The 23,170-nt window shown below is 44.5% G+C and overlaps 1 protein-coding gene across 4 annotated transcripts in view; it reads left to right on the forward strand.

Moving 5' to 3' along the window:
• The window catches only part of PIK3CB (phosphatidylinositol-4,5-bisphosphate 3-kinase catalytic subunit beta), a 170,206-nt gene that overhangs the window by 98,348 nt on the left and 48,688 nt on the right, over positions 1–23,170 (forward strand). For 3 of the 4 annotated variants that reach the window (XR_002100665.1, XM_019533092.1, XM_019533093.1), the window contains 5 exons: positions 9,155–9,380; positions 12,142–12,365; positions 18,469–18,651; positions 19,111–19,281; positions 21,099–21,188. Coding sequence is in view for 3 of the 4 variants with exons in the window: in XM_019533092.1 (XP_019388637.1) it covers positions 9,155–9,380; positions 12,142–12,365; positions 18,469–18,651; positions 19,111–19,281; positions 21,099–21,188 (894 nt within the window). In the remaining variant the exon portion in view is untranslated. The remainder of the gene's footprint in view (positions 1–9,154; positions 9,381–12,141; positions 12,366–18,468; positions 18,652–19,110; positions 19,282–21,098; positions 21,189–23,170) is intronic. The other variant, XM_019533094.1, reaches the window with a different exon arrangement.

Consider the following 23,170-nt stretch of genomic DNA (forward strand, 5'->3'; position numbering starts at 1 on the left):
TGGGCACCAATAGGCTCTGCTCATGCACCTGGGGCTGCAGCAGCCAGATGCCAGTAGCCTGAGAGGAAGAGGGGTTTAATTGCACCCCCCTTGATTGCTGGCAGCAGCAGCAGGGCACCAGCATGGTGCCATGGGCTGAGTCTGTCTAGGGAGTGGCCAGCTGGCTGTGGGGAGGGGGGCAGGGACAGGGGATGCAACCTAGGTGCAGGGAGTAGGGGAGATGAGGTTAGTTACCAAGCCCAACTCACCACTGCCTCCTGCTGTGGCAGCATGACCCGGACTGGGGCAGCTGCCTCCTGTCCTGTGTGAAGGCTGTGGTTTGCAGGCAGGCTGCAACTGCAGCTTGCCACCACCACTGGGAGAGGAAGGGGGGTGGGAGTTAAGGGAACTATTGTAGTATTCTCGGGTGAAGCACCTGTTACCTGCTGCCTGCTCACTGTGGCATTGGGTGTCAGGGCAGGCTGCTGTAGGCCAGGGGCATAGGTTGGTGAGGGGAGGCAATTGACTGCTGCAGCCTGGTCCAGCCCAGGAGCCAAGGCAGCAACTAGCCTGTGGCAGCTCACACCGAGCACCCAGCGCTGTTGAGCGGGTGACTGGTGCTTCACTTGTGCCCGCTATGATGGTTCCTTCCGCTGCTGCTGCTGGGAGAGGGAGGAATGGGCTCCCGTGGGCCAGTCACGGTCTACGCTCCTGGGCCACAGGGCTGGGCCAAACCAAGCTGCGGCAGTCCATTGCCTCTCCCCACTGAGGCCCTCACCCCTGGCCTGCCATGGATCACCTCAAGTGCCTGGCCCCACAGCCCAGGAGTATGGCCTAGGCAGCAACTGGCCCATGGCAGCTTGCCCCTTCCTCTCCTGCCAGTGGAGGGAACCATCGCGGTGAGTGTGGGTGAAGCACCTGTCACCCGCTGGCTGCCATGGGCCAGTCATTGCCTAGGCCACTGGGCCACATGGCTGGGCTGGGCTGGGCTGGACTGGACTGGACTGCTGCAGCCTGCCCCGAGCGCCCGGTGCCACAGCGAGCAGGTGACAGATGCTTCACTTGCGCCCACTACAATAGTTCACTCCACCACCACCAGGAGAGGGAGGGGGCAGGGAGCTGCGGTGCAGATGCAGTGCACCTACAAACTGCAGCTCCTCTGCAGGGCTGGAAGTGGCGGGTGCAAACCTTCACCTCCTGGGCCATGCTGCTGCAGCAGGAGGTGGCAGAGAGTTGGGCTCCATAACTAGCCCAGGATGCCATGTCGGTTCCCCTGCTGTTGCTGCCTGCAGTGTGGGGGGAGAGCATTAAAACCCTCACTTCCTTTCAAGCTACTGGTATTTGACCTCTGTGGCCCTTGGTGCGCAGCCCCGGGTGCACAAGCAGAGCCTGTTGGTGCCTGCACCACCCCCTCCCAACCTCCCCCCCCCTGCAATGGGGAGATTAAAACCCTGCTTCTCCTCAGGCTACCAGGGTCTGGCCCTGGTCCTGCCCCTGCCACTGGAGCAGCGAGGGGGGTGGGGGGACAGGGCCTCTTGGCAAGAGCTGCTGCCCCCTTGCCAGGCTGACTCTGCAGCGCTCCAGAGCAGGGTTTCCCATCCCCACCCTTATCTCTAGGGAGGAGAGGGGTGGGGCCAAACCTGCTTGGCTGGAACAGATAACCCAGCCCAGGGCTACAGAGCATGCTGAGATGCTGGTGGACTCTGATTTAACTTAAGCTAGGAAAGGATCTGGGACAGAAACTGGTTTGACCAAAATCAGTTAAGTCTGATGCTACAGTCAGCCAGGTGTATCTTAAGCCAGTTTTGGCCATTTTGAAACTGGCTTATGTGCACTGAGCTTCTGTTCTGTTAAAGGTTTATACCAGTTGAAAATGAGGATAGGTTCCCATAGTGGTGAGGGAGGGAGTGAGGCTGGGACTAGGGAAGGGGGAGGGGGAGGGGTACTGCTCCTAGGGCTACACAAGGCAGCAAAGCAGAAGGAGCAGTGATGCTTGCCCCAATCCCATCTGCAGCAGCCGCAGGAGTGGCCGGTGCCAGCTGCCTGCAGCTGCTCGGCTGCACCGTGCTTCCCTTGTCCCCCCAACGCCTGGGCTCCGCCCGTCCCCACTCACCTCTCCTGGGCTGCACTGTGCAGGTCGCTCCAGCTCAGGCTGGGGTGAGCGCGGACAAGGGGAGCCCTGGGCAGCGTGGGGCATGGCACTCGCCCTAGCCTGTGCTGGAGCGGCCCTGGAAGCAGCCAACGCCAGCTGCCTGCACCAGGGCACGGTGCAGCCCAGGAGCAGAGGTGAGTGGGTACAGGTGGAACCCAGGTGTGGGGGGGACAGGCGGAGCATGGTGCGGGCCAATGGCTGGACATAGCTGGGGCTGCTGCAGATGGGGCTGTAGTGTGTGGGGCCACAGCCTTTTTCCCTCCCTCTACAGACTTAGGCTTGGGCAGGGGGCATCTGTGCTGATTGCGTAAGAGTGAATTAACCTCACAGATGATGAATCATGGGTCTAAATATGTTCATCATGTAGGGGTGAATTTGCATATAAAGAACCCTCATAAATCAAGGGAAACCTGTATTTAAAAACCTTTTTATTTGTAGTGGATGCCTTATTTTAGAGTAGATGGCAATGTCATCTTTTCTCACAACTGAATATAGCAGTGGCCATGGAAATACCTTTAGCATCATGTTTGAACTTTAGCTTAAAATATTTCAGGAGATTGGAAGAATGCTACTGATATACTAGGAAGCAGAACAAAAAAATGAACAGGATGACCTGGGTAACTATAGGCTGGCCAAGCTGGCATCATTTCTTGGAAGAATAATGGAAAAGCTGATAAGGACTGAGGACATAATTTTTAATGCAAATTCTTGTGGTTTTATAACTAGGCTTAGTCAAAGAAGCAGTCTATATCGCTCTTTGAGATTATGCATGTTGCTGGTAAAGGGAGCTACGTAGGTGTCATACCCAGACTGATGGTCTTTCTGAGTTCTTTGTAATAGAATAATTGCTCTATTATTTTTGTGTTCTCAAGAAAATGAGTGAACACTAACGGCTAGCATTTTCTTTGTGGGGCCGTATTCAGATAAGAGGTGCCTTGAGTCTAAAAAGGTTGGGGAAACTGCTGCTCTACTTTGCTCCCTGCCCTGTGATCCTTGCCTGATCTGTTGCTCTGCTTTCTGTTCCCTTTACCATAACTGTTGTTTTGTTTTCTGTACTATGATGCATCTGCTGCTGTGCTGTCTCTGCCCGTCCCAGTCTGCCACATGCCACAGACAGAAGCTGCCTACGGCATGTGTGCCACAGACTGACTATCCCTGCTTGAATGCATAATAGTATACTCTAGAGGTGCACCAACACATTGGTCTGATGTCAGATTAGCACTGATATAAAGAAAATTGTCTGTATTGAAAAATGGCTTAATATGGTCAATAATTTGGCTAATAAGTGGCCCGTGCATGTGCACAGCTGCAACACAGCATATAGGCAGCAAGGAGCACAGCCCGACAGCATGGAGAGCTGTGTGCAGCTGGTAAATCAGTTGTGGGGGGGAGGAAAAAGGTGGGGGGGGACAGATCAAGGCCCCTGCAGTGAAGGAGTGGGGCTGGGGCAGAGGCTGAGGCAAGCACTGCCCAGCCAGAGTGGGGTGGGTGCAGGACAGAGCCCTGGCTTGTCTGGGGGTGGGGGTGGGGCGGGTGTGGCTCCCACCACTGTGTGCTGCTTGTCCGGTGGCTTGTCTGGCAGCTCACACCGCTGCTCCTGCCACTTTTCCAGGAGGGCATGGTGGGGGCGGGTGTCCCTAGATTGGCACAGGATGGGGTGGACCAGGAAGAGCTGTGTGCAGCCCGAACCCCAGGCTGTCCCCCCTTCCCCCTGTGCTCCCTGGACAAGCCATGGCTTTGTCCTGTACCTGTCCCACTCAAGCTAGGGAGCACTTGCCCCAGCCCCACTCCTTCCTTCACTGCCAGGGCCTTGATCTGTCCCTCTCAATGTCCCATCCCTCACCCGTCCCCTTCCACTACAACAGCTGGACGCTGCTCTTCAAGCTGTGGGTTATCGGAAATCGGATCGAGATCAGGTGATATGCCTTCTTTAAAAATCAGCTATCAGTATCAGCCCCAAAAATGTCTATCTGTGCACCCCTAGCATATTCCTCCTTTAAAAAACAAAACAAAACCCCAAAACAAAATAAACCACACCATCATATCTCCCTCTAACTTTCACTCTTAAAACGCACCTATGCTATGGTTGCTGCAAAATGCATGATAGTGTTCAGTAGTTGGATGCTGTGGCCACTGCTCTGCATTGATTGGAATTGTCTCATTAGTTTGTCATAGCCATCTGATTATAACTATAGATTACAAAGTCATCCTCTTCTATTATATGTTTGCACAGCAGGTAACACTTAGGAGGACCTGGCCTCAAAGGACTATTACAATACAAATTACAAAAAATAATGTTTCTGTTATGATAGATTTATGCAACAAAAATAAGTAGCAATGTGCAGACATATGCATAAGTGATTTTTTTTTTAACATGAATGCATGCCTGACCTAAACCCATAAAGAGCTCACATACAGGCATTGCATTTTTACTGAGAGAATTGCAGCTGTCCAGTAGAAAAGTGTACAGGTGTTCACACGGTTCCTACTGGAACAAAAATGGCAGTTCCAAGAGAAAAATGACTTAGTGTTTTCTCAAATAGAAGATGACCTGGATTATAAAATGACAGCCTCCCCCCCGCCAATAATTGGATTATATATGGAAAAGTTTATAAATTTTGTTATAATTTTCCAGATCTAGAATCTAATTAGTGTAGGTTTGCCTTGAATTAGTAGGTTTGCCCCTCCTACTGCTACAGCAGGGAAAATCAGTCTGGGGGATCAGCTAGCCCTTTGCACTCTGCTTTCCCTCCCCCCACCAAGCTTTTCTCCTGACAGCCCCTTCCCCCTCTGCCTGAGCACATGGAAGTGAGGAACAAGTTTGAAAACAATAACCTTGAGATTAAATGTGGCTGTAGCAATTTGCATGTAGTACCCGTAGACTTAGTTCATTAGAATTGATTGTATGTTACCTTTTTTGGAAGTATGGCAAGTTTTATCACAGGTGTTTCATAAACACTCTTTCGAGCAGCACTTTGGCACGTCCTTATATCTAGTATAAACTACTTGTAAAAATGTATGTAGCTAAACTTTTGCTCTCCTGTCTTGTAATACAGTTCACTTGACAGTCCATAACACGTTTACAGTTGACCATCATCATTGGCATTACAATAAAATGTAACTGCATTCCTGAACGCCCACTTGCCCATCACCATTTCCTCTAGCTGCCTCTGTGTCCCCTCTTCCACAACCCCTCTGTTTCTTTCCCCAGTCCTTTCATGACTCTGCCAGCCCTAAGTCTCCATCTTCCTTGTCATCATCTTTCTTCTCATAGTCTATGTCATCTTCTCTGTCAGCATTGCTGATCTCTTTTTTCACTGTTGTTGTCATCTTATGTAGAGGTGCTGCCCTTAAACAGTCTCTGCCATTCTTTCCTCCTCCATGTGTCTTCCTCTGTCTTCTCCTTGTCTTCGCCTTCTGTCTTGCAACGATAGCTCACTTGGCCATGTTTTGATGCAGTTCATGACTGTGTTTTGACTGCAAGGTTCATGTGCCTGTACATGAGCGGGTTCTTGGTCTTCCACAGCGTTTTCCTGAAGCAGGAGGTGAACTGGTCAAAGCTGATTGTTGGGGTTCCTTTCTATTTGGTCAGATGGCTGAACAGCACAGCTTCTCTGAGGGTCTTCAACCCATCTCTATTTGAAGGAGTTTGCTTACTGTCCTCCACGCCTCCCTGGCATACAGGCAGCTGTAGAAGAGGTGGTTGATGCTTTCCTCCTCCCACCAGCAGGTTGTCTGGGGCAGTTTGGTGGGCATTTCATGCCCCTCCCCCCCAGTGTCTCAGCACAAGGGGAGTGCCCAGTGGCAGGAGTAGCAATACTTTTCAGGAATCCAAAGTTGAGAGTAAAATAGGTGGAAGATATCATCAGTTGGAAACTACAATGAATGATACGATCAGCCAGGGGGAGCAGGATTAGAAATGTGTATGTGCCACCAGAGTGAAAGGAGAGGAAGGCTATGCTTAGGAAGCTAACGGTGGTGGTCAGAAGGAGACCATAGATAACAGCTGGGGACTTCGGTTGTATAATAGAAGTAGGTGACAGAACAGGGAAAGGAGAAGACAACTTTAGACAGTTCATCCGGATTGTTAATAAATATAATAAATAAGAGTCACTGAGAGTTGTGCAGGCACGGGATAGAGTTTTCACTAGAGCTGACCCCAGTGGAAGGAAACCATCAAGAACTGACTTTGTGTTTGTATCAAAATAAGGAGAGAGATTGAAGAAAGAAACCGTAATTGTGGCATTTAGTGATCGCTGGAAGCTGAAGGAGGAACTGAGTCTTGGTAAGAGCCCCATAAGCAGAAGGGGAATGTGGAAGTTAAATGTGCAACTGTTACAGTTGCAACTGCCGTGCAACTGTTACAAGATCAGGAGCTATGCCAATTTTACATGAGATGGTATGAAAGATGGAGAACACTGACACAATGTTTTGGGAGCATCAGAGGATGGTGAATGATGGTGAAGAAGAAGATGGGAGAATTCTCCAGGAAGGAAGGCTGAAGAACCATGGGGAGAAGAACAAATGAGCTGAGAGAGCTGCAGAGAAAGATGATACAGGAGCTGCTAAAAGAAGCTGCAGAAGGAAGACGGGTATGAGAGCAAGTAGAAGAAACAAGGCAAGAAATAGGAAGACAAGAGGGAGAATGTTTTTAGCACCCTGGGTGGGAGAAAATAGAGAGCTCCCAGTACTTTTTCAGCTAGAGTGAAGATGGAGAAAGAGCTAAAAGCAGTACAGAAAGATGATGGTACCCAGGTGGAAAAGCAGGAAGAGGTGTTGGAGGCAATGAGATTTTATGAAGAGCTACATCAGAAGGAAATAGGAAGATGATGAAGGATTTGCTGGAACAGATTTAAGAAAAAGTACTGGAGGAGGAAGCAAAGGCGATGGAAGAAAAGATAAAGGAAGTGAGTAGTTCTTAAAAACATTTCAAAGAGGGAAATCAAAAACAGACAAACTACTTACCTTGGAAGAGTTTTGGGCATGGGTAAGGAAGTTACTGAGGAAATAGCGGACACAGGAGAGGCAGGGAGAGATTTTTCAAGAGTTATTGCGATCTTACTCCTCAAGTAGGGGAGAAGTAACTCCTGAAAAACTGGAGACTGATTACACTCCTTAATAGGAATTATAAGTTAATGGCCAAGATGCAGCTTTGAGGATAAGGAAAAACCTCCAGAAGATAATACATGAAGACCAAGTATACACAGTACCAGGTAGAAGGATCTCCCAAGTGATTAGAGTGACTGATCAGAGATACTGTCCCACATCCAAGAGAGGAAAACAAAGAGTTATAGCAAACCTAGATTTAGAGAAAAACATATGACAGAATAGATCATGATTACATATTCAAAGTGCTAGGAAATATAAGGTTCCTGGAAAAAATGTGAAATTATTCTCTCACTCGACTCTGCATTGGTAAGGCCTGAAGAGCAAGCCATAGGAGGAATGACTGACAGATATGGGACTGTTCAGCCTAAGACTTGGAGGGGATTTGGTGGCAGCTTACAATATATCAGGGGAGAGCATCAGGAGTTAGGCGAGCAACTATTCACCAAAGTGCTCCAGGGGAAAATCAGGAGCAATGGTCATAAACTCCTAGAAGAAGGTTTCAGACCTGAATATAAGGGAAAACTACTGCATGGTTCATGTGACCAGACTCTGGAATAGACTCCCAGTGGGGGTGGTTCAGGCACCTGCCCTGGAAATCTTCAAAAGGAGACTGGATGCACACCTTACTGGGGTTATTTGACCCCAGCAGTCTTTCCAGCCCAGAGCAGTGCAGTGGGGCTGGACCCAGTGATCTCATGAGGTCCTTTCCACCCCTAAACTTCTGTGAAATGTGATAATGGCCTGAATTTTGAGGTGAAAAGGGGGTTGGATCTTCCCCTAGTTTTTTATAGTAGATAGTGTCAGAGAGTTGTCTGTTGGCTTCTTTTATGTAGTCTTCACTGCTAAGGGTAACTGTAGTTCCTCATATCTGCTGGTTTTATTACTATTCAGTGGTTGGATCTTAGAAATTCCATGACTCTCAAACTTTTTTATATACAAACTAACATCCCGTTCCCATCACTGTAGTATCAAAATAATAAAAAATAAAATATCTGAAAATGAATTTATTTGGTACCCTAGTCATCTAAACAGAAGGCAGACTAATTTAGCTTTCAAGATCTAGGATCTTATAGTCGGTCAGAATTATGGTGTTAAAAAGTGTTTTGCCAAAGTACACAATAGATATTTTACTTGTTATGTTTCTAACCCATAGCTTACTGGAATTACTGATTTTAAAAAAAAGATAAATCCTCAAAAGAATCAGTTGTCTGTTCCAACCATTTTATATTCATCTCTGTGATATTTAGAAAAGTGGAAGCAGTAGATGCAATATATGTAACCAGTTACTAATTTATCAGTTAATTGCTTGAAATTCTCAGCACTTAACCATGCTTCCCATCCCAAATAAGATTTTAGAGGATATTCAAGAAAGAAGAAATCATTTACAAAAATTTTTGGAGAGGAAAGTATTGTGAGAGGGCTCCAGAAGGGTGGTGACAGTCTGCTAGTCAGCACAGGGGACTGGCTCCAGGATTAGTTGGTATTCTATTGCTGCAGTAAATGATGACTACCTTCAATTTAGTTTTACTGCAAGGTAAAATAGGTGAGGTCAGCTCTAAGAGGAGTTTAAAACTGACCTCATCCTGGTTTACTTAACTATATTGTGTGTTTTACCTGAGGAACACAAGGGTTTGAAAATTCTTTAGGTTACCATTTTTTTTTATTTAGCAGTAAAGACAGGACCTAACAAGAAGGCAACTGTTAATCCTCTGTTAGAAGACCTAACAAAGGCAGTGATAATTAGTATCACTTTTCCCTTTATTTGGTGTTTCTAGATTTATCATACAGAAAATGGGAACTGGTCTATATTAACTGTGAACTTTCTTAAGGTAAATAGGTAAGTGAAAAAAGAAAAATTCCAAATACTTGTTTAAGGGTCCTTAACAGTATGGGGTCTTTTTTTCTTATTTGCAGCTACTATGGAAGCAAGCACACAGCTATCCCCTATTTCATCTCCTTATGGAGATTGATTCTTACATGTTCTCATGTGTGAACCAGACAGCAGTACATGAGGAGCTAGAGGATGAAACCCGAAGACTCTGTGATGTTAGACCCTTTCTTCCTGTCCTCAAACTTGTAACACGGAACTGTGATCCAGGGGAAAAATTGGATTCCAGAATAGGTGTTCTCATAGGAAAAGGTAACTTTGAAAGAGTTTTTTGTTTTTGTTTCATTTGTTGTGTGTGGGGAAAGGGAAGGAGAAATTACTTTGTTAAAGAGGCATGCAGATGAGTAGAACTTTTTGTCTGTTTTCTCTTTTAGAACTTTTCATTTAAAGGCTGATACAAACGGCTTGAAAAATTCTGATCTCCATTATCACACTAATACCAGCCATTGTAAAAATTGCATTGAGCTTATTTCTGTTACAGGGATTAGTCGTCCCCACCCTCCCCCCCTGAAAATGTGGAAGCGCCCTACCCACTGCTTCTATCTCATTAAATGCTGGTACTGCAGCTTTGCAGACAGATTCTTCTTGGCCAGTCAGGCAAGAAGACATCTGCAGAAGTGCTTTAAAAAATGAAGAAATGAAGCATAGAATGGGTGGTGGTCATAAAGATCATAACCCTTTTCCTGGCCAGCATCAAGAGGTGGTTTGAAGTTTAAAAGCTGATATCTATTAGTGGTCCTTCCCAGTCATGATTAGTAAGATAGGATTCATATCAAACTACTGCTGCCTCAGACTATCATAAAGTTTTGAGGTAGAGGTAGTTCCGTTCCTTTTCACACAGGGTTTATGTGAGATATTTGGGCAAAAACTACAGGCAAATAAATTTTTTTGCTCTTAGATTTGTTTTTAATTCTTCATCCTTGTACTAACAGACTTTGTTACATTGACATCTGCCTGCAACACTAGGTCAATGATCTAAACAGCAAATAAGTTTCTGTTGTCTTGAGTAGCTCAACTACTGCCTCCCTTCCCCCTTCAGAGCTAATTGGAGGGCTTAAGTAAAGCTGGAGGCTGCTCTTGAATCTAAATAGGAATCTCTCTTAAGGAGACTGAGATTTCAGTTTATCATATGGCAGTGCAGTGTGCTTTTGATATGTTTCAAAAGCCAGTTATCGTGTTAAGTAACAGAAGAGTGTAGTGTATAATCTTATTAGTGATAGGAGTAAAGTACAATATTCTGAAGGCTGTTGTGACCGAAAGCTGAATAGTGATTAGGGTTTTATAAGTGTGTAGAAACAGTTTCTGCCTTGTATATTTTTCCCTTTCTTATTCAATGAACTTTTGTGGTGGTGGTGTTGTTTTTTTTAAATAGCTGCACTGCATAGTTTTTTTTTTTAAATATTTTTTTCTATATAATTCATCATATAAGGAAAAACTATTAAGCTGTTTTGTAGAGACTTAACAATCAATTGCTCTTCGGTTTTTTAATGCAAAATTTTCAAGTATGCTGTCAGATTGTTCTCTTGGCTATGTAAATGAAGACAAAGAGCGACTAATGAGGTCATACGTCACACATCAGAACAATGAACAATTGTTAGCTCTTTTATAAAGACTGCAAGTTCTGCTTAGGTTTCAGCAACAAACTGTCTGATATTTGTTCAAACTGACAATGGAACTGTTGCTGACTTAGCCAGTTTAACTGTTTCAACTTTAGTACTCTGAAAGATTTCTGTGAGTAAATAATTCAGTTTTTATGGCTCTGCAAGCCTGTAACTACAGAGCTAGTCTTCAGTTCCTGTTATGTCTGCTCACAGTATAAAATTGATGCATTCTAGTATTTTTTAGTTTGTAAGGCTGAAGTGGATTTCAGTGGGTGCTTTAGCAAAGCTTGGGCAATGTTCTTCTAAGTACAAAAGAAATGTGACACTTTCATACTCTTTTGCTTCAGGCAAAGCAGTTTACATACCTTTTTAGAAAGGCACACAAGCAGGTTTGGTTTGTGGGAATTTTTAGCCTTTTTAGTTTTTTGAGAGTATTAGATTTATAATTAAAAATTACAACTCACTATCCAGAGAAAACTTTCCATTTGCTACCACACCAGCTTCTTGCAAACTGTCAATCTTCTACTGCCTCTTTTGAAATACTTGTCTTCATCTTTGAGGGGGAAATTGGTGGCCTACAAACTTTTCTGATGTCTAGCTGTCCCACTTGACTATATCTATTTCCTGATACAAGAGGAAGATGATGGTTAAAGCTTGTGCTCTTTTTATCTTTATGACATCTTTCTGGGGTCAGAAAAGGGGCAGCTTTCCTTTAAAAAGTTAAGTCCTATGTCACTATTAATGTTGAACCACGTATTTAACCCAGATTAAAATTCTCTCTTTGAGAAGTTATTTAAAAATGTTATTGCTACAAACTTTAGAATCAAATTCAACTTGCTGTCCACCAGCAATTTTGGGTGAGAAGGTTTATGAGCTCAAGTTGACTGGCTTTTCATGTAGCACAAGGCTGTCCAACTTCTAAGTAGTCCAGGGGCCAAATGTCCCACAGGCTGCATCAGTGGGGGCTTCATGCCCAGGGGCCATGTAGCCTTTCCCCCCAGTGCACCTGCACAGGTGTTTTTACACACTCCCACTCGCATGGTCCCAGGCTCACCCTCTGTTCCCAGCTGTGGTGCAATGCACTGCCCCTCTTCCTGGACAGACAGGAAAGACTAGAGGAGAAAGGGGGAGCCTGGAGACTCTGGCAGCGGTTGCAGCTGGAGCAATTTGGGGAGCAGCAGTCCGGCAGGAGCCCCAGGGCTGCAACTTAAGCCCTCGTTGCTCACACGCAGCCAGCAGGCCACAGGTTGGGCAGCCGTAAAATAGCCTTTGACCACTGCTTTTTTTTAAAATATGTTAATGTTGCTCAAATGAATTTCTTACTACCTCGCATATGTGCTGTGTATATGTACTTGTGAATAATCAAGCAGTGGTTATGCACTAAATACCTGTTGTTTGACTGACTCTTTCAGGCCTTCATGAATTTGATGCCTTACCAGACCCTGAAGTGAAAGAATTCCGTACAAAAATGCGACGAATCAGTGAAGAGAAGAATCAGTCACTTGTTAGCCTGTCTTGGATGGACTGGTTAAAGCACACTTATCCCCCAGAACAAGAACCTTCTATCCCAGAAAACTTCCAAGATAAGCTCTATGGTGGAAATCTCGTAGTAGCCATTCATTTTGATAACTGCCAGGTAGAGTCATTGTTGTCTTTGAAGTCAGATAAATAATCTGGTCCTCAGGTTAGAAAGCACAGTGACTAAAAAGTATGTACAGAGCAAATGCACGCTGAGTGAAATAATGTTTAAATGCTGTGGTGTTGGCTTTAGGGTCCATGTTTTCCCTTTACAGTTCCTTGACTTTTGAAGGAGAGGGACCCTACATTAGAAATTGAGGTCACTAAAGTCAGAATTCATTCATTAATAGAACAAAGTGCTCTACTCATTCTTCTGCTGTGCAAACTGTTGTTCCTTCTGTAAGAGGAATGCAGTAAGAATTACTTAATGTAAGTGTAGATAGTGGATAAAATATCTATTTGAAGATATTTTATCCTTTTTTTTTTAGAAACTTATTATATTTTTAAGTGCACCTCCCTGACTTTTTATGTACTTGTTCATGTATACTCAGAACTACTTTGGCCAACTGCTATTTTGCTTTTTTACTGCTGACTGATTTTAGGCCAGTAAAACACTGAATGGTAGGGACCATATTCAGATTCTGTTGCTTGACTTTCTGAAAAACTCCTCTTTTAAAACTATTGCTTATATTGTGTGCCGTAATTCACTGTTGAGTATCTTTGGGCATGATTTGATAGTGTTCAGTCTGAGAATTGCATTGTATAATTGACACAAAAAAAGTAGGTCTGCATGCCTTACACTAAACCTCCTATCTTTTGATTTTCAAATAGTATTGATACAAAAATGTTAAAGAATTTAGGTTGAAATGGTGTCAGTAGAATCAGGACCAATCCCAAAAATTACATTTTCTGAGCAAGAAAAATCACTAATTTTCAGTTAGTTGATTTTAATTCTTACTGCCTTCACAGTGCAGCATAAAGGGGCAGACTTGCACAAAGCTAGAGCCTGAATTGATTCAACCTTTGCAGGTTAATCTAACCTGCCTAGACTGAACCAGTTTGTAACAGGACAAGCATTCTCTCTGGACTGAGGAAATGCAGACCTGCAGTTTCTGAGGCCAAGCGCCTGGGGGCGCAAGAGAGAGCCCTTGGCTGAAGGGAAGCTATGATGGGGGGGCATGGCCAGTCTGGGCTAAACTGGCCACGGAGGGGTTTAATTCCCCCCTCTATCCCACCAACAGAAACCCAAGCTGGGTCTGCCGAGCGTTTCTCCCCTCACTGCTGCACCATAGTCCCTGAGGCAGAGGTGGGCAGGGAGGAGAGGTAGCTTTTCCTCTACCTCCACTGGTAACTGGGTCAGCCTGCTGTCACCGCCATGCTTGCTCCCTGCCATGGAGTAGGCCCCTGCTGTTCCCTCTGCCAGATGGAGGAGGAGTAACCCCTGTCCTTGTCCCCACCATCAGGGACCCTGTTTGGCCATGCCTCCACCCTGCCACTGCAGCGGGAGGAGGCAGGGCCTTTGTCGGGGGCAGCAGCCCCTATCATAATGTTGGGGAGTGGGCTGGCAGAGCTGTGGCAGGCTGTGTGTGGCAGCACTGACATCTGGAGGGCCAGAGCCCTGTAAGCCCTCTCAGTGCTGCCATGCTCCGCAGCAGTTCTCACCCCAGCCCAGCAGCACGGCCCTTGCCAGGAAGAGGCTTGCTTTTGGGGAAACAGGGACAGGCGCTGCTACCCCAGTCACAGTAGCTCCCCCCCCCCCCCCCACCACTACAGCAGCTGGGCAGGGACGAGGTCAGACACTTCCTGCAGGGCCTTTGGGAGGTCAAGGAGTGGGGTTCTCCACTCTGCCTCCAAAGCACTGCAGCTGGGTCTGCCTGGCCCAGCTGCAACCGCGGCTCAGGGCAGTATCTGGCAGAATTAGCCCCCTCCTGCTGGGAGGAGGCTGGCCCTGAGCACAGACTAATGCTGCTTTGTCTGCAGCTGCCACATGGTCTGCACTTGGCGCCAGCCCCCTCCTGGCAGAAGGGTGCTTATTCCACCGGACGCTGCCCTGTGTGCCGATGGAGAGGCGGCTGTGGCTGGGTCAGGCAGATCCGGCTGCGGTGCCCCGGGGCAGAGCGGGGAACCCCGTTCCCTGCCCTCCTCTTCTCCCTCCAGAGGTCCTGCAGGCAGTGCCTGGATCTGCCCCACCCCCACCCATCCACTGAAGCAGTGGGGCAGGAGCTACTGTGACTGGGGCAGCAGCCCCCATCCCCATTTCTGTCAGCATGAGCCTCTTCTCAGAGGCAGCACATGCAGCCTGCTGCAGCTCTGCTGGCTCTCAGTGTAGTGTCCCCACTAGTAAGGGGCTCGCACTCCCTGACATTTGACAGGGGCTGCTGCCCGCAACAAGGGCCCTACCCACTCCTGCTGCAGTAGTGGTGTGAGGGCACAGCCAGACAGGGCCCCTGGGGTGGGGGGCAGGGACAGGGGTTATTCCTCCAGGGTCTGGCAGAGAGGACAGCAGGGGCCTATTCTGCACCAGGGAGTGAATGCGGTGGAGACGGCAGGCAGACCTGGCTGCCAGTCGGGGTAGAGGGGAAACTAACTCTCCTCCCTGCCCCCTCTGCCTCCAGGGCCATGGTGCAGCAGCGAGAGGGAAGCACCTGGCAGACCTGGCTCAGGTCTCTGCTGGTGAGAGAGAGAGTGGGGGAATCAAACCCCTCCCTGGCCAGAACCTCACTCCTGCCTGTTCTTGTTTTGGCTGGAGAGCCCAGCCCAGAGAGCACGCTGAGATGCTGGGGGAGTCTGGTTTAACTCTAAACCAGGAAGGGGTCTGGGACAGACATTTGCAAGAACTGGTTTGAGCCAAATCAGTTAAGCCTGGTACTACATTCAACCAGACTTATCTTCTACCAGTTTCAGCCATTTTGAAACTGGTTTATGTGCACTGAATGTCTGTTCTGTTACAAGTTTAAACCAGTTTCTGATCACTTAAACCAGTTTATGTAATATCTGTCCCTAGCCAAAATGTTACTCTTTGTAGGAGTAGTTTCATCATGTATGTATCTCTAGTATGTCCCTGCTATGCTTTTACAACAGTAGAATTGGGTAAGAATGGATGATTTACAAAAAAAAAAAAAAACAACTCAGAACCATTTAATACATTTCCCAGGTGTGATTGCTTTCATTTGCTCATACTTTGAGTTAACTGTTTTGCAGTAGCATAACTAAGAGGGTGAGGAACTCTTGAGACAGCGGCCTCAGGTGCAGTCACTGGCGAATGGGGGCGAGAAAATAGCTTCCATCGCAACTGGGAGTCATACACACTGCTGCTAGCAGCCAGCACTGCCCTGTGCAGAACTGCTCGCCAGAGCATGGAACTTCCCAGTTATGACTCTACTGTTTTGATAATGTTGCTGATAAAATCTCTAAAAATGAATTGAAATGGGAGAAAATGATGAAACAGTCTTTTGGCTTTGGAAACTGATCAAAATAGCAATACTTATTTTGGCAGCAGCGTACAACTAGCTAAGGCTAGGCAACTGATCAGTGACCCAAAAAAGGGAAGAATGGAAGCTGGTTTTGGTGTAGGGATTTTGTTATCTCCAAAATATGTTATTATAAATCTCTGTCTGTGAGGCTGATACAAAAATAATGTGAAAGTACCAGCTACTGAAAATTGAGGCTTCTGCCCCCACGCAGATTCTGCTCCATTGCTAGTTGAGGGTGGTCTCTTCATGAGCTGGTGCCTGCCTGAAGTGCTCTTCATACTAGGCAGCTCAGCTGAGTGGAGTTGCCAAAGGGGCATGATTGTGCATTCACTCTGGCAGTGTGGGCCAGAAGGTAGGCAAGGTCCCGGACACTTCTGCGCCCAATTTAAGGTCTTGGGCCTGGTCTTGAAAGCCATTAGTGGTTAAATTCTAGCAACTCTAGTACATTAGTCCCAGTCTGGGTTTTTCTGTTTGCTTTCTAAAAGCATTATAAAAGCAAGAATTTAAAATAAATAATTAAAAAGAATAATAAACTGACAAGGATACACACCAACACCTCCTTTCAGCAGGGGAAAGCAAACTGATGAATTACAGGAAAAAAAGGAATAATGTCCAAAATTAGCTACCCAGAATAATAAGGAAACTCTGAGTGTGGAGACTGCTGCGACATGCTGGAATTCCAGCATGTTGGAGCAGACTTGATAGCAGCTTCGTGCGTCTTATGCATCAGCATCTTCGTGCTTAAAAATGATGGAGGTGGTGCTTGAACTGAAACTCATAGAGCAAGCTTTAGTTCAGGAACCCCAGCTGCCATTTTTAAGCACGGGGACATGGGGAAGCTGATGCAGGAGTCATGGCAGTGCTTTAATTAAAACAGCTCTCGGAGCCATTCTAATTTAAAGTGCACCCCACCACCACCCCAGATCACATGTAAAAGTGCCCTGTGAAGCCAACCAAACTGACTCCTTGTATTTGAAAGAGTGAAACCACTTCCCATGCATGTAAGGATGCATGCCCTCCACCTCCTGTCCCCCACTTCCCAAATCTGTAGTGAAGCACCAGCAATTGTGAAGAAAAGCAATGTTGTTGTCTTGTCCCTCATCAGTTTTGGTAGAGAAAGACAAACCTTCAAGATCTGGTAGCAGCTCTAGGGAAGGAAGCTGTGTGGGACATAGTTTTGAAATTGGGAAAATACTGAATTGATTTTCGACAGACTTTATTATGGTTATGATCCTTTTTGAAGGGTTGTCCTTCTTGCTGACACAGCCCATATATTAATAAGGTGCAAGACAAAAGAATGCTTGCTAGACCACACATTATATTTTACAATGGCTACAGCTTTCTAGAATATTTTTTTTATATGAAAACCCTGCCTGGGATGTTACAGATAAATTTATGCATAACAATATGCTTGTGGGAGAGGGAAGCTTCAACAGAAGATGCTTCTTTTTTGAAGACTTGAATTCATGTCACCTTTATTCATGGCTATGGTATTCTTGGAGATGCTATAATGTGGGTTCAGTAACTGCTTATCTTAACCTTTTAACACAAAAAAATCAGTTCAGAGCAGAATGGGAAATATGCAAATAGTTTCTAAATTCAGTCCGTTTTAAAATGTTTAATTTAAAACAGATTTCAGATATACTCTGTACAGAATATTGACAGCCATTTATTAATCTTCAAAAAAATAGCAATTATGTATTAGGGCTGTCAGTTAATTGCAGTTAACATATGCGATTACCGCAGAACAAATGAACGCGTTCATTTTTGTAATGAGCATTAATTGCACACCTCCATTTTGACATGGGGTGTACAGAACACAGCCTCTCCCACACTCTCTCTGGACTCAGCCTAGCAGAGTGGACCAGCTGGAACCTGAGCACAGCCCCAAACCAGGCCTACCCCACACCTGCTCTGGACCACCTGCCCATGCTGAGCAGTGACAGAAGCAGTGGTGGCCCGGCAGAAGTGGCTGCTCTGCACAAGGAAAAAAGCAGCCCCTCCCCCTCACTGTTGCTGAGCCCTTCTTGCTGCAGCTGCCCAGAGCCCTGTGGGCTCCTCTCTGCCACCATCACCTTAAGGCCACCCAGTGGGGCAGCAATAGCAGTGCAGAGGAGCTGCTGGGCAGCCTGGGCGTGGGCTCCAGGCAGCTGCAACAAGAAGACCCGGCAGCGCTGAGGGAAAGGGGCAGCTTTTTCCCCACATGGAGCAGCAGCTTCTGCCCAGCTACCACTTCTGCTCAGTGTGGGCAGGTGAGTCTGGAGGAGGCGCAAGGTAGGCTGGGTCAAGGCTGTTCGCATGGGTTCCAGCTGGTCTGCTCCGTCCAGCGCGAGTCCGGAGCAGGCGCAGGGCGGGCTGGGCTCAGGGCTCAGGTTGTGTGCTGTTGGTGTTGGTGGGGGAGGAGCTGTATGGGCTCTTGGCTGTTGGTTAGAGAGGTGTTGACTATTGTTTAACTGAGATCAAAGTTGTGATTTTTTTTTTTTGATCTTGTAATTAATTGCAATTAATTTTTTAATAGTTTGTCAGCCCTAACTTTATGGTGGTGGCATATTTTTGTGCCGAAATCAAGAAGATTCAAATACTATTTTTTTTTTTTTTTTTAAATGATCAGACAACTTTTTCTCATGTAGGACTTTATTTAGAGGGAAGACAATTTGATATTGACCCCACCATAAAAAGTAATAAATTAAATGCTACTTTAAATATATACGTATGTAAACCTATGTAAATATTTCCTTATCTTATCAGGATGTATTTAGTTTTCAAGTATCTCCTAACATAAATCCTATCAAGCTGAATGAGTTGGCAATCCGAAAACGTTTGACTATCCGTGGGCGGGAAGATGAGGAAATCAATCCAAGTGACTATGTGTTGCAAGTTAGTGGAAGACTGGAATATGTTTTTGGTGATCAACCATTAATTCAGTTCCAGGTAGGAATATTTTTCTATTCAGTGTTCAAGGCAATCTTTCTTTATTCAAATATGGTGAAGAAATTCCAAAAAGTTGATTTCTTTAAATAGCTAATTGGCTTAGTTTAGAAACTGTTGATGTCAAAATAAAAACATTCCAAAGATATTTTTTTTTGTTAAATCTGTTTGCTACACACAACTTTGATTTGCTTATTAAAATTGAACTTAGTATTATGATTAGGATGGCACTGGAAGATTGAAAAGTAAATTTGATTATGGTTTTGCAAATTGAAGTGGAAATAGGAAAGTTTGAGGGATAGCTAATAATTATCTAATAATAACCATAGGAAACATTGCTCACCATTTTAATTCAGTTCAGCTCTTACATATCCAAAGCTCCTTTTTCTAAATATCATAAACTAAAGTAATTTTAAACGATGAAAGCAATGTTATAACCAACCATTTTATGTCTGTTGTCAGTATATCCGTAACTGCGTGATGAACAGGACTCTTCCTCAGCTGACCCTTGTTGAGTGTTGTAGCATAAAGAAAATGTGTGACCAGGAAATGATTGCCATAGAAGCTGCCATAAACCGAAAATCATCCAACTTACCTCTTCCTCTGCCACCAAAAAAAACACGTACAGCTACTGTAAGTTGATTTGAGTATTTTAGTTAACATAAGGGAATGCACCATCCTGAGGGATATGAAACATGGGACTTTACATATGGTTTTCTTCTTATACTCCTTTTTTCTGATACAAACTACAGCTGTCTGCAGGGCAATACCTGCAATTGCTCAAGATGTTACATCAGGGCTGGAGGCCTTGTAGGCTCTACTTCTTATCCCTTTCAAATAAGGTTATGTTCATACCCTGTGTTTCAAAGCAGTTCTCCTTTTCCAATAACTCTTTTTCATTCAGACAAAGAAGAGGAGGGATCATCTGAAATTAGTTGCTGAAGAAGCTCTGTGAGGAGATAGCTAATTTCTAGTGTTGTGCAAAATGAACCCTATTGGATTTGGATTTGGCCCAAATCGGGGACAGTGATTCATTTAATTGATTCAGAGCACTGTTCCTGATTCGATTTGGCCAAATCTGAATCAAGATTCGATGCTGATTTGAAGAATCAGCAATTTGGACATAGACACAGCTTTAAATATTTTTTTTACATACCTGGAGGTACCAGGAACAGCTCCTGAACCCCGTGATGCTGGGGTGGATGGAGCGTCCCACAGGAGTGCGGGCTGGGCCCCCCACATGCTCAGCAGTGTACCCGGAAGTGGAGCAGAAGTACTTCTGGTCCACTTCTGGGTCCACTGGGGAGTGCAGTGGGGGAGCCCTCACCCCTGCACCTTCCCAGATGTGTGATCAGTCATGGGGGGACCCAGGTACCCCCCCAGACCCAGGAAGCACCAGTTGCCAAGCTGTGGGGCTGCAGGGAGCACCCCCCCCCCCCATGCTCCCTGGAGGACCCGGAAGTACCTCTGGTCCACTTCCAGATCTGTTGCTGAGTGCACTGGGGACGCTCTTCACTTCTGTGGGATGCTCCATCTGCTCTACCATCATAGTGTTGATAAGCTGCCTGGTACCTTGAGGCATGTAGAAAAAATATTTAAAGCTGCATCTGTCTGAATCTCTCTGAATTGATTTGGAGGGTTCAGATTCAATTCGGAGAGATTAAAGTGTCCTCTAATTCAATTTGGATTTGGAGATTTGGCCACCGAATCAGGCCGAATCTCCACCAAATCAAATTGCGGACCGAAGTTTGCACACCTATTAATTTCCTCAGTTTCAGTAGAAGTGTTGTCTCCACTAGCTCAGAAGAGCCTTGTCTACTTCAGACGTGCATTTTTTGCATGGCGTTGCCATTATAACAAACACTGGCATTTTTACAAGTTCTTGACTTTATGTCTAACTAATGGGAGCCTGTACTACCAAATAAGATTTTAATTTCCACAAGTGTCATCCTTAGAAACAAAGATAGACTTTTATTCAGTGATAATATTTTGTGAAGTGTTTTCTTTCTTTATTTTTTAACAGTTTACGTTTGCCTGATGATTATGGGAAATCTGTGGGAAGTAACATTTATTATTCTGAATTTTCGATAGCCGGTACTGAATGTATTTCAGGCATACTTCAGTGGCAATATATTGTTTAGACCATTTTAAGTGCTGTCTTTCATTGCTCAATTATTCTGCCTTAATTTTTTAAAAAACTATTTATTTGTTAGTTTAAATGTTTAGCCATATTTTCTAGATTTTTCCAGTAACATTGCAAAAGCTTGTAATGTGTAACATTCCTACATTGCACACATGCCTAAGTGAGTGTATAATGTAGCGTATATATGTGTGTATTTATGAGTAATAGTAGTATTAGTACTACTATACTTTATTTATTTATTTATTTATTTATTTATTTATTTATTTATATATATATATACACCTTGACGATTCTACTTCTTTTTGAGCAGCTGACCCAGAGTGTTTGGGATATTAGCAACCCTTTCAAGATTATTCTCTTAAATGGTAACAAGTTGAACACAGAGGAAACTGCCAAAGTAAGTAGTATGATGACATTTTTGGCTAATAATGTTAATGGTTTCCACCATAGTTACTGAATGGTGACTCATAAGGTTTCAATTCAGTAAAGGACTTAAGCATGTTGCCTAACTGTTGACAGGATATGGACAAAAGAAACAATTCTACTTCATTCAGTGTGGGACTCTTCCTTTCACATCCTTGTTGTTATTTAGATGTTTTTCCAGAATCATGCACAAGCGATGCCTCTTTCTGTTGCTGCAGCACCCATAACTTGGTTGTGGGACAAAAATGCTTCATCTGTTTTGTGCATGTCTAGAGTTCAGCTGTTCTTTAAGTGACTTATTCAAGTTCATCCATTCTGTATGGCATACTAAAATGATGTTCCTCCAGATCAGTTTGCTTATCTAATCTGTATTTTAGTACGTGTAGAGAAGTGCTCCATGCACATTTTACCGAACTGTAATTTAGAGCACTTTTTATAGCATATAAAGTTACAGCACCCTTAAACATGACAGAAGTGTAGTGCTTGATGTGGGGCGTGGCTTCTGATCCTCCCTGCATTTTCCAAGCTAGGAGGCAGGGGGTGCCCTGGGGCCTCCTGGGGCTTCTCCACTGGTCAAATTTGACAAGTGTATGGAAGTTATTTAAAGCGCCATAAATTGCTGAAGTGCTGCGAAATATGGTACTTCAGATTTAATACCTCATTTAACAAGGGTTAATTTAAAGTACTATACCCATTTTTGAAGTGCTGTAAAGTCACGCACTTCTGTTAACCACAGCAATAAAGCACTTTAAATGGCAAAAAAGTAGCTTGTGCACACACCTTTAGACTGTGTGGTTGGAGCTTTATCGTTGAGCAGAAGTTGGTGAGACATCTGGGTGGCTGTGATGTAATGATATTGCTGTACTGTAATATGTGTCCACTCTGTTCCATGAATAAAGACAGTTTACCTCTGAAAGCACACTTGCTAAATGACTATAGTTTAGTTTCCATTTATACTGGGATAGAACAGACCCAAGAAAAAATTGACGTGCATTAGTCCCTCTCTATTTTAAATTGTTATATAAGTTTCTTGTATCAGTCCCAATTTTTATCCACAGGATTACTTCTGTGCCTAAAGGTAGATGCATACTTTAGTACCCTGTTAACAGTCGGGAATAAATTGAGGCTGTATGTGATGATTCATTATCTGTTAACGAGATGAATTACTTATTAGGGGAGTACCTAACTCTAAATTGTTTGAAATAAAAGATATTCAGTCAAATGGAGCAATATTGATTTAGGAATGATTGTCAACCATAACGTGCAAATATAATTCATAGGTAAACCCAGAGATTTCAGGGATTCAGAGGAGTAAAAGCATTTGATTTTTACAATAGAGAAATTCCTCCATTATTTTTCTGTAGTGAGAAAACAAGTGAAAAGTAAGAGCTAGAATTTACCAAGGGGTATCTTGAATTTAAAAAGGTTGAGAACCACTGACTTAGACACATGTAAACCTGACATTAACCACCTGAATTATTAATTCATTTTTAATGGAACATTTCATAAAATAGTGTTAAATAAATTGCAGATTAAATTCAGGCTTATGTCTCATGTGCTTGTATTGCAATCTAGTCTTTCTTCTATTTTCTAAACATGCTGAACATAAAAAAATAGAAAAATAAAATGTGACAGTGCTTTCCATGAAAATTTAGATGAATGTTACAGACCACAAGTTGTTAACACATGGGAATTTATTGAATAATCCAACACAACTACAAAAAGGCCTTACAAGGCACTTTGCATGCTGTTCTGTTTCAGAGACATTTGCCTTATTTTCTTTGACATATAATTAAGTGAATACTCATGTAGACTAAGACAGTAATTCATCTAGTTGCTGTTTCATTGGCATGATGGCTTACTCATGAGACCTACTGCTGAATAGTAAACAAAAAATACACTTAGCATGTATAAAGTCAGCGCTGTCCAACTTTCTAAGCAGCCAGAGGCTGCATG

Source organism: Crocodylus porosus, unplaced genomic scaffold (assembly GCF_001723895.1).
Source record: "Crocodylus porosus isolate Cpor-Errol unplaced genomic scaffold, CroPor_comp1, whole genome shotgun sequence".
Lineage (NCBI taxonomy): Eukaryota > Metazoa > Chordata > Crocodylia > Crocodylidae > Crocodylus > Crocodylus porosus.